Here is an 11,785-nt window from a genome sequence, read left to right as displayed (position 1 = left end):
TTAGTATTCGCATATTCTTTCCAGGAAGCCTTGTACCGGGTTACCTAACCTTTAAAATACCTCAGGGAAGACTTTTCTACTTGGAAGTCTTTCCCACCCTTCTAGAGCTCCGCCTACCGAAATTGGCGTTTTCCTTAGGGTTTTGGGAGCATCCGGGCCTTTGAGGTCTGTTTACACTATTGCCTGTCAAAATAGAGATAATTCCACCGGATTATGCCTGTTTTCCAAACTTTTTGGTTGTTGGCACAACAGAACTATATTAAATAACCAAGAGAGTGGGATTTTCCCATATTCAGGTGAAAACGGGTGTGTAAATTGTCGAATTTTGACAGGCATTACGTTAGACAGCTCAAAAGAGGAGCGGCGGGTCCTTCGCTCTAGAGTCGCTGAGGCCCCCGCACGTGGCGCAGGCGCAGTGTCCCCGACTCGCCATGCCGACTGTCAGCGTGAAGCGAGACCTTCTCTTCCAAGTCCTGGGCCGGACCTACAGTGAGTTCCCGCTCCAGGGTCTGGGCTCAGTGCCTGGGAGATCCAGGCTCGCTCTGCAGAAGGGCGTGCTGGTGGCGTTCATGCCATCAAACGGGGTGTGGCCCTGCATGGCCAGAGTCCGCAGGGGCGCGTTGATGGGCGAGGAGACTCGGCTGGGCTGAAGTAGCTTCTCGGAACCAGCTCTGCGGTGGCTCCGTTGCATCATCAGCACGTGTCGGGCTCTCTGTGTCATACACTCAGAGACTGAGCTCCTGCTGCGTGTCTAGCACCGACTTTGGTGTCGGGACATCGACGTGGAAGCATGCCCTGGATTACATCACGAGTGTAGGCTGTGGAACCATATTGACAGCGAAGGGGAGACGTTTGGGAAAAAATGCGGGTCTCACTCTGCAGCCCAGGCTGTTTTCGAACTGTCGGTCTTCCTGCCTCAGTTTCTTGAGTGCTGGGATGATAACAAGCGTGTGCCACCAAGTCCGGCATTGGCTTTATTTAGTGTTGACTAGGCTCCAGAAGAGTGCCAGGCAGTGTTTGAGAGTAGATCTGTGCACACGACACATACATGAGAATATAACAAACCATGGTTTAGTAAAACGGTTATCTGGACATGCTAAATGTTTCTGGGAAAGGAAACCAGGTGGTGTGCAGGGGTAGCATTTGATAGGTCACATCGATTTGAGACCTGAATAGAATCTCTTCTATGGATTTAATATTCACGATACACTTCCCCTCTTCCTAAGTTCTAAAACTAAACTGTTAGGGGGAAAAGGAGGCAAATATTAATCAAATTATCATTTCCTACACAGATGTAGTAAGTTGAAATGATATCTGCCTCACCCTGTAATTATCAGCTTGTATGAGAGCCCCCAGTCCAGGCTGGCTCTAACATTGGTGGCAATCCTCCTGACTCAGTCTCCCCAAGTGATACAATTAGAGTTGTGACCAGGAACTGCCTAAGTCCTTAGAAACAGGAAATAGCTTTGCTTTTGGAATGCGGTTTTAATTTCTTAACCAGGTTCCGTTATATAATAGGCTTATGTATATCCCTCACTTACCCTGTTATCCTAAACCTTACTCTCTCCTGGTGGGTGCTGTCTGAATCACATAAGATGGCGTGTGACAGGTTTAACACTTTAGAATCAGTTCCTAGTCAGACCCTTATCTCTGGAAAATTAGGAAACTGTCTGGATTTTAAAAGACTATACTTATAACCTGTTTGCGATTATCAGATAATGTTTTAATATGTTCTCTGGCTGTTTCCTTTTCTCTCCACTTTGAAATGTTGAGTGATCAAATAAGCTTGATTTCCCACACAGATTTTTAACTGTAGGCTCTTTTGAAATTCTTTATTGTACAAATTGATATTGAGCTACATCAGATGGGTTAGTGCTAATCTTCATTGGTTTCTCTTGTCTTATTTTTTGAAACCTTTCTTTTTAAATGTCAGTTCAGTGGCAGTTGGAGTTGGAAAAGGCTATTCACTAAAACAGGTAGTTTCTAAATGAAGTGTGGATCCCATTTGTTTTTTTTTTTTTTTGTTTGTTTGTTTTTTCTTTCTCGTTTTTCTGTTTTCAGATAATGTCTCATTTGCTCTCTTACATGTCACCTTCTTAACTGAGACTTCCTAGGGTTGCTACCTATATAAATTCCACTGTTATTTCCAGCTGTCACTGTCACCTTCCATGTCTTTTAAGTACACTGTTGCTGTCTTCAGACACATCAAAAGAGGGCATCAGATCTCATTACATGTGAGCCACCATGTGGTTGCTGGGATTTGAACTCAGGACCTCTGGAAGAGCAGTCATTGCTCTTAACTGCTGAGCCATCTCTCCAGCCCCCATGTCTTTTCTTATGGAGCACATTTCTCTTTGCAGTTTTTTGTTACCCAGGGCACGTTTCCCCTGCCTCTCTTGGAGCAGCTCTGTCTTCTTAGTCCTTCTTGTGATTGCCTTTCTGTTTTTGTTGTTGTTATTTGTTTTTTGATATTCATTCTCTTGTGAACTCGTTTCTTATTGCTCTTCAGTTGGGCCCTGTTCTAGCTTGGTATAGTACGTGCTGCCAGAGCCTTCTGGTGCCACACAAAAACGGTTTTTTTAGGTTTACCATTTTATTCATGGTTTTACTTTTGGTTCTTTCTTTCATCTACGTTTTGAAACTATAGCTTAAAGGAAAAAGGAATAAGATGCAGTATATTTTAGTAGTTCATACAATTTGATTTATTGCCATTTAGCTGACAATTTTTTTGCATATTACAATGATTATTTGCTATTTAGTTTCTGATGGTTAAGGTTTGATGTTTGGAGGTCTTGAATCTTCCTCCAGGTTGCAGATCTGAAGTTAGGCCAAGAGCTCATTGGGGCTGGAGAATATGCTTCAAATTTGTTATTTCTTAAATCATCACCATCATTATTATTATTTAGACTTAACCTACTTTATATATACAGGTGTTTTACTGTGCATCATGTGCATGTCTGGTGCCTGTGGAAGCCAGAAGAGGGCATTAGCTCCCCTGGGACCTGAATTACAAATGGTTGTAAGCCACCATGGGGGTTCTGGGAATAAACCTGGGTCCTCTGCAATAGCAACAAGTGTTCCAAACCATTGAGCTATCTCTCCTCTGCTAAGTTTTCTTAAACAGTATCAGTGGGTCTTGTTTACCCACTGATGTTTTCCAGTTCTTTCCACTTTGGCTTTGTTAATTTGTCCCAGAAGGAGAACTCTTGAGAGAACAGGTAATCGGGGGAGCTTAAGTACTATCCTCTGTGTTTGATAATTGCTCAGAAGTGCTATTCCATATTCTGTTGGTTACAGAGACCAGTCCTGACCTTGTGTAAGGGGACTAGATAGACAGTTAGGTATCATTAGTATCAGTCTTTCCACACAACCACCAAATAGTTCTTGTTCATCCACATGCAAAATATATTTGCCCGAGAGTGTCATCTTACAGCAGCATCGAAGTCCACAATGAAACATCCAAACCTGGTTCTGATGTAGATGAGGGTCTTGGGATGTTTAGCATCTTGTGATAGATGAGTTAACCAGTGACCTGAGAGGCTCAAGCACTAGGACAGGTGTCTCCCACATGTCTAAGATGCCATAGAGAGACATAGCTGGGGTAACTACTGGAGGGGAAAAAATGGAACTCACGGAGGAGCCGTCGGTCCACAGCAGTTCTGAAATTGAATGGCAAATGCTGGATGGTCTTGATTAGGTCTCGGGCCTGGGATAATTCTCCATGGCTCTGTGCCTTGCCCTCTAGGCTCTGGTTCCAGCCTCAGTGATCCCCAGAAAGCTTGTGCTTCACAGCTGATTAGTTGTCTCATTCTACTTCCTGTCAGTAGAATTTTAGGGGCTCAAAGACTTCCTTTTGTCTTGCTTCCACCCCTTTCTGTTCAAGCTGGCTATGTCTGCCGAAGTGTTTTTTCTAAAAACTTTCTGGGTCTTTGGTGAATTTTTTTTTGGTGGATTCCTTCTCATTAGCTAAAAACCACAGACTCCAAAAACCTCTGAAATTAGCTGTTTCAGTATTTTAGTTTTTTTTTTTCATACAGTGCTCTTAATTAAGCTTTATTGTTTGATTAATTGGATTTGTGAGGCACACCCTTAATTTCTTTTTTACACCTTTTGTTTGAATGAATTGTGCCTTTGATCTGCCTGAAGGCTTTTCAGTCAGACCGTTGATTCTCATGCCTAGGATTTGGTCTCTGCCCAGAACTTAATTAATTTTAGCATTGCTTTACATTTAGAAGGCCAACAAAAAAAATTTTTTTTTTTTTAAAATCACCAACATCCTGGCTCTTTTTTGTTTAATAGCTCTTTCTACATTTATCTCTTCTTATGTAAGTGGTAAAAATAAAACAAAACAACGAACAAGCTGCTCTTTGAGCACTGACCAGAAGTCTTAGTAACATCATTTTCTGCAGTTTGAGTACGTGCAGGAATGGTACTTATCAAGTCTCCCCTACATGACAAGGATGCCCTTGTACTTTTCTGCAGTGTTACCCCGCTTCACTCCCTGCCTTTGCTTGCATCCTGATTCAAGATCATGAGCTTCAGTCAGTAGTGTTTTTGTGGCCCTTGGGTTTTCTTTTTCAATTCTCAAAGCCTGCTTTGTGATTCCAGTGCTATGCTCAGAGTTCTGGTTCTGGTGCCACTTTCATTACAGAGGCTAAGATTTGTATTGCTACATAACAGATTATCCTGTCTCTTAGGAGGAGAAAACAGTATGCCTTTGTTACTTCACACAATATTGGAGTGACAGGGATCAGAGAGGGTTAGCTGGGTGGATCTGGCTCTATCGTTCTTGCTAGGTGACAAAGAAGTTGTCATCTAGAACTTTAGTCACCTCACGGATTAGCTAAGCTTCCTAGGTCACTCATGTGATTGCACCATTTATAAGCTCGCATAAAGGTGAGTCAGGAGGCAGGATCATTTCAAAACATATTGGAGGCTAGGTACCTCAGTTACTGCATGCCTGTTTTTCACTGAAGTGAGCCACTTTATTCTTGGTCACTCACTGTTTCTTCTGTAATTAGCCTTCCATTGAGTCTTACACATTTTTCTAACATTTTTCATGTTCCTTTTTCCCCATATTCTATTGGCTGAGAACAGCTCTGTGTTTCACCTGTACTGCTATAGAAGGCTCCCTTCTTCAGTTACCCTCAATCCTGCCACCTGTCTTAAACATTTAGATGTAAGGAACTAAGCTTGGTTCCTATGACTATGAAGAAACACAAGGGAGTCTGAGGTAGGAGGATCTGAAGTTTATGCCAGCTGTGGCATACATAACTTTCAGGCCAGCCTGGTCTACCTTTGAGGCCTTGTTTCAGAAAAATAACAAAACAAAATAAAGATATAGAGCTAAGGGGCTTGGGCTAAGCACATCTAATCAGGGTTGGCTGACAAGCTCCTGAGTACTGCTCCCATTGCCTGTAGGTTGGACAGAGGGCAAATCCCTTGGCATGTCATGAACTACCCATTTTCTACTTCGTGTATCCTATTTCTTCCTAACACAAACATTATTCTTCATCCATACTGAACTACTTAGGAGTTTCCAGCTTTGCCAAGCACTTGATTCACTGCCTTCAGTCTCTGACTAATGAAGACATCCTTTATGTTGTAGCTGAAAGTGAGCCTGAGCAGAGCATTGTGCCACCCCTGAACCTTGTACTTAACTTATTTATTTACACTTATGGTTTGCTTGAGAAGGAAGTAGTTCAGGCAGGAATGGCTATTTTCATAGCCCTGGCATCCAGTACTGTTTCTTGGCACAGAATAATGGCAGTAAATATTTGTTGAATTGAATTGAAGTTTGATATCTAGGCCAGACAAGTCTTTTTTTGTTGTTTTATTTTGATGTTGGGAATTGATCCTAGTGACATACTAAACGTGCATTCTACCACTGAGGCCAAGCCCTTGTCCTGGATCAGAAAACCTAAGACATCTGGTTCTTCACTAGAATATAATGGTAATTGTGGTGTATCATCAGTGTTTGATAAATGAAGATGTTGAAAATGCTCTTAGGTAACAGCAAAGTGAAATAGGAGTAACTGAGTTTCATTGGCCTGCTGTGTCTCACAGTATTAGGCTAGGTCCTTTTACATCTTTTTAAGTTCCATACTAAAAATGATGGCAAATGGTTGCTTCCAGATGAGGGTGTTGGTGAAGTTTACATAAGGTGCTGAACCCTCAGAATGAGGGAGGTAGACGTCAAACCCTGATTAGTATGGTTCCCAAAAATTCCTGAGAGAATTTTATTTAGATACCAAGACTTAGTGGCATTTCTTTGTATAGGACCTGTGCTTCTGAGCTTGCTTCCTCCTTTGATCTCTACTGAATGGTTCTTTTCTGCTGATTCTGTACAGATATCTCAGCGCTGGTAACCGAAGTGTATAGTTGATATTAGTACAGAGTGGTCGGCCCTTTAATTGTTTTACTAGATGTTTGGCATCAGGCAGATCTTGTTATTGTTTCAATGCTAGAGAATGGGATCTGAGCCTCTGGCTTACTAAGTTCCACGCTTTTCCTTGGAACTTAGGACATCTATCCAGCTTTCTATTTATGTATGCTGGTGGCTTTGATGGTTTGTGTTCAGTGATTGATAATGTGAAAACCCTGGAGATGCTGTGTCAGGTAACAAAGCAAAGCAGATAAGAGAAGCGTGTCAGTCTGTAGCTCTACCATATTTTAGGTTGTAAAGCCTTCTTAGTTTAAAACAAAACCAAACAAAACCACTGGCAACCCTTTTTGCCTTTATAATTTTACTTGTATGTTAAAATGCTCAGGGTTAGGAAACTAAACAGTAGATGGGACTCATAGATTCATATGTAGTTTTTATTTGTGCTAAATACATTAAAATGGCATTCTTTTTTTTCCTCCTAGCTGATGAAGAATTTGACGAACTGTGTTTTGAATTTGGTCTGGAACTTGATGAAATTGTATGTATTAGACTTTTTTTTCTAAAGCTATTCTATCTATGAGCTCATATTTTAAAATGTTTTCTTATTACTATTGGGTAAGCCCTGAGGTATTCTTGTTAGATGAATTTGTGTTGCAAGTTTTACCCCTTAAAAATACTTTACTTAAATCAGTTTTTCATTTTCAAGTTTAATTATATCACTCCCCTCTTCCCTTTTTTCCTTCCAAAATCCTTCCATGTACCCATCCTTCCTGTCTTTTATACAAGGCTTTTTTTTTCTTTAATTGTTGTTACATACACATATATAGACATGCACATACACACATTTTGAAATACATACTATATAACCCATTTACTCTATATGTTACTTGTATGTATGTTTTCAGGGCTGACCATATGGCATTGGATAACCAATTGGTGTGTATGTATGAGCTCTCTCTCTTTATCTCTCTCTCTCTTTCTTTTTTCCTAAGAGTTTGATGTGTTCTATCTTTACTAACTTATAGTGAGACTCTGGTAATTAATTTGGGGATTTTTTTTTTTTTTTGTATTATGTTCTGGGGAGGGTTACTTGTGTTCTTGATATTCAGTTTGTCTTGCCAGGCCTCATTTCGGAGAAACAAATGATTTGCTTTATATGGTCACACATGCCTTCTGGCTCTGAAGTTTATGTGGTCTTTGATTTCTATAAGACTTCTATCAGGTAGTACTATAAGCTTAGCCTTCACATATGGGCTTCATGAACTGAGTCGGAGGATGACCCTAATGGTTGCATTAAATACCAGGTTATTTTCTATTCATGTGCCTTCATTTCACTGGCTACCCTGTTTTTCCAGTTCTTTATTTAGAACTCTTCTGATATCTGCCATCCAGCTAGCTTTCTTCACTGAGAAACATTACTCTTCCTGCTACTTTAATCAGACATCATCTCAGTTTTAATTTTCTCTAGTCTCTCTCCATACTTGTCTTTTCTTTCCCCTCCTCTCTCTGTTTCCTTCCCTTGCTAATTTTTATTATCTTCTCTAATTTTAAGTTTAATGACCGGGTTAGATGTGTTTTAAGGTCCTGGAACAGCCTTGAACAGTTCCAACACTGTGGGAGCCTATGGCTTGCTTCTCTCTTTTCTCTCTTTTTCCTACTTCTCCTGCCTCCGTTTTCAGCAGCATATGAAGAAATGGATTTCAGTGTGACATTTTCATGCAGGTTTATGTGTACATTGCCCTCTTCTGTCCCACTCTGCCCATCGTGCTGATGGGCTTCCTTCCCCTAGATGGCTAGTCGGTGCACCCAGGAAGGTGTCACGGAGGGCAGAAAGCATGGCATGTTGGTAGGAGGTCACCGATGGGTTGCCATTGGGTAGCACTTCACACAAAGGGTAACTAACACTTGAAATTTAACTTTTTTCACCGTTTAGTCTTTGGCTAAGGTCAGGTGTGGAATATAATAACTTTTAGTTGTTGTGATTGAAAATATCTTAAATGTATTCATAGTGCCCTGCTGTTTTAAATGACAGATATAAAAATAATAGGAGTAGAATTTTAACTTTTCAGCCGTGATTATCTTTTTTCAAAAGTCCATGATTCTCTGCTCTAATGTATGACCTTAGGCGTAGCTTCTAAGCTCCTCTGCTGCATGAGGGTCACTGTTGTGGTGGCTCCTTTAGTTACTCTGTGTCCCCCTATGGCTTCCCACCACCTCTGTTGTCCCTCATTTTCAGCCCAGCTCTCCTCTAGGGTGTTCAGATTTGCTTCACATCCCGTAGGACTACTTGCCAGGGTAGCTGTATTTCTGCACTGTTTCTTTCATGTGGGTGACTCATCTGTTTCCTTCTGACACTTTCCTTCTCTGTGTTCTTGATGATGTCTTCCGTTTTCTTTGGTGGCAGAGAGTAAGCATGGCCTCTGTCATAACTCGGTTGTCTCAGTGTACATCAGTAGAAAACAATAAGCAATTATGTTTATCTGTGGTCCACTAAAGCAATGTTTGCAGAAACAGCTGGGTTGCATCATTTACCTGGTTGACTACTATTTGCTGGCAGTACTTTAGATGGATTATAATGTTCTACGATGAAAAACAGTAGTGTTCTGCTTGCTATTATAACACATGTAAAATTCCTGTGTTGTTATTATTGCAGAAAAGAGATATATTTTGTAGCTTATTAAACTCTTTTTGGCTTGTTTTAGACTTCCGAGAAGCAAATCATAAGCAAGGAACAAGGTAATGTGAAGGCACAGGGGGCCTCAGATGTTGTGCTTTACAAGATTGATGTCCCTGCCAACAGATATGATCTCCTGTGTCTGGAGGGATTGGCTCGGGGACTCCAAGTCTTCAAAGAAAGGTAAGGAATTGCTCACATGCTGAGTTGTCTCGCCACGTTCCCTCTGATGCTGTCAGCAAACAAGTTCAAATTTAGGAGAAACCTCATATGGGTAACACAGCTTCAGGCCCTCAGAAGTGGCGCCTGGAAGTATATGGTTTGGTTGCTGGGCTTGATTCTTGATTATGACATCTTTGAGTGAATGTAGATATTTGAAGTGATGGTTGGTTTGAGTTTGGGTATTTGTTCAATTGCTTTCATACTTGAAAATTAAATGACTGGATTTTAAGATCACCAGTCAGGTTATTTACTTTTATTTATTTATTTATTTAAATTAATAAATATAGGTATTTATATTTGGAAAATGCTCTGCTAATGGCTTTGTGGTCTTGCTGGGACTCCAGTGAGAAGCTCATTACTATGGGCTGTTTTGTGTGTTTTTAGATAGTTTTAAATATTAGGAAGCTTGCAGGTTTTTGTTTTTTATTTCTAATGTTGAAAGGAAGCTGACTTACTATAAGTTAACCTAGTTCCTTAAGTCTATTGATTTTATATATATGCACTTTATATTTATAAATAGAAGATGTAATTATCAAATAGTCTTACTATTTTGAGTAACTTTGCTTCAATATTATTTTAGGATAAAAGCTCCAGTATATAAGCAAGTGATGCCTAAGGGAGAAATCCAAAAACTGATTATCACAGAAGAGGTAATAAAATAGTTCTTACTTTCCCCTTAACCCTTCCCACCCGTTTTATGCATATATTAATAAGATGGGAAGGAGAAAGTGATAAAGCTAACCCTTGTGTCAAATGTAATTTCCTGTGGTCATGTGTTAAGGAGGTGTGTGTATTCAGTTTCTCACTCTTAAAAATTGTCAATCTAGGGGTCTGGAGAAATGACTTAGCAGTTAAGAGCACTGGCTGCTTTTTTAGAGGACCTAGGTAGGTTCATTCCCAGCCCCGACATGGCAGCTCACCACCATCTCTAATTTCTTTGTGGTGGGTCTAATGCTGTCTTCTGGCCTCTGTGTGCCTCAAGCACACATGTGATACAGAGGCATATATGCAAGGCAGAGCACCTGTGCGTATAAAATAATAGTTTTTAAGAGATTTTCAGTTTATTACTGAGAAATAAAAGAAAACAAAGTACCTCATTTCAGTAGGTAATTTTGGAAAGTATCAATTGCTTTTAAAAAGCACGTTTGAGCCAGGGATGGTGGTGTAAGCCTGTACTTCCAGAAATGTTGGGGGCACAGAGGTTCTTGTACTCACAGAGAAGCATCAAGAGATCCAGGTATGTTAGTCACACGTGTGTCTCCTCAATGGAGGGTTAGAAATTAAATACCCACACTCTGTCCAGAAAGCCGAAAGTCGATTTCCTGACGACTTGGTGACCGTTTTACTATCTGTGGAGATAGACCTCACCCACCTTTGCTGTTGAGGCAGTACTTACCCAAGTTCCCCAGAAAGATTATTTCAGACTCTCCCTCCCTAGAGGCCTGCTGACCACTGTACTGTCTGATAGAGACCACGTTTAGATTCTAGGCCTTTTAACTATAGCACCCACCCTCATGGTCACGTGTACTTTTGTAAAAGTTTCTATGTGGTCACACCTCAAGTTTCATTATGCACCTGGAATTGGACTCATATTGCCTGGAAACTTTTCCCTAAATTGTACTGCATTTCAAATACGCTTACAATGAATTGCCTGGCTTTAGACTCCCTGAAGTCTGAATCAGACTTATAAGTCAGTCTGTACTGAGTTTCCTTCTTACCTCTTTACAGGGTTTGCATCCCTGTCTGACACCTGTAGAGCCCCCTTGTAGAATTTTCGAGGTGGAGGCAGGAAGATCAGTTCTTCAAGGCTAGCATCATTCATACAGTGAGTTTGAGAGTAGCCTGGAGTGCCTGGGAAAGAGATCCTGTTTTTAAACGTCCAAACCAAAATGAAGAAAAAGCTTGAGAACTACTTCCAGCTCAGTGATACAACACTAGGTTAGTTTGAGGGAGGTACCATGTTCACTGTCTGCTACCAAAAATTTTGATTAAATAAACAAGATACATTGGAGATTTAGTTGTGTAAATTGTGGTGCATTAATACAACTTATAAAGATAACATACAGAGGGATTATTTTGGTGAAAAGTAAAGCCTATGAGCAAATTATTTGAAGTTTAATTTTTTCTTAATTATTTAGCATATTTTCAGAAATCTATCTGAAATATACCTTGTTTGTATAATACCTGTATCTTTTGCTGCTTAGCTCCTTGTTGATTGACATGAATATATGCCTGTTTGAATCAAAATGTGTGACCCTGTCAGGAGTGCTTCCAGTTTTCTGTGCTGAAGTGTTTTGACAAAGGAAAGCTGTGAAGCTGACTGTCTTGACACTGCTCTGACTTGCAGACGGCTAAAGTGCGCCCTTTTGCTGTGGCAGCAGTTCTCCGGAATATCAAGTTCACCAAAGACCGATATGACAGCTTCATTGAACTTCAAGAGAAACTGCACCAAAATATTTGCAGGTTTGTCAGGCTTCGTTTCTGTCCTCCTCATCTTCCACTCC

At 40.6% G+C, this 11,785-nt stretch overlaps 1 protein-coding gene across 1 annotated transcript in view; it reads left to right on the top strand.

The window, feature by feature from the left end:
* The first annotated feature begins 413 nt into the window (after positions 1-413).
* Positions 414-11,785, top strand: part of FARSB (phenylalanyl-tRNA synthetase subunit beta) — a 58,549-nt gene continuing 47,177 nt past the window's right edge. The window contains exons 1-5 of the mRNA XM_080933213.1: positions 414-489; positions 6,868-6,923; positions 9,088-9,242; positions 9,862-9,931; positions 11,629-11,744. Coding sequence (XP_080789339.1) covers positions 432-489; positions 6,868-6,923; positions 9,088-9,242; positions 9,862-9,931; positions 11,629-11,744 — 455 coding nt within the window. The 5' untranslated portion in view covers positions 414-431. The remainder of the gene's footprint in view (positions 490-6,867; positions 6,924-9,087; positions 9,243-9,861; positions 9,932-11,628; positions 11,745-11,785) is intronic.

The sequence above is a fragment of the Micromys minutus genome (assembly GCF_963924665.1).
Source record: "Micromys minutus genome assembly, chromosome: 19".
NCBI classification, from domain to species: Eukaryota; Metazoa; Chordata; class Mammalia; order Rodentia; family Muridae; genus Micromys; species Micromys minutus.
This window is presented reverse-complemented; position numbering and strand designations above follow the sequence as displayed.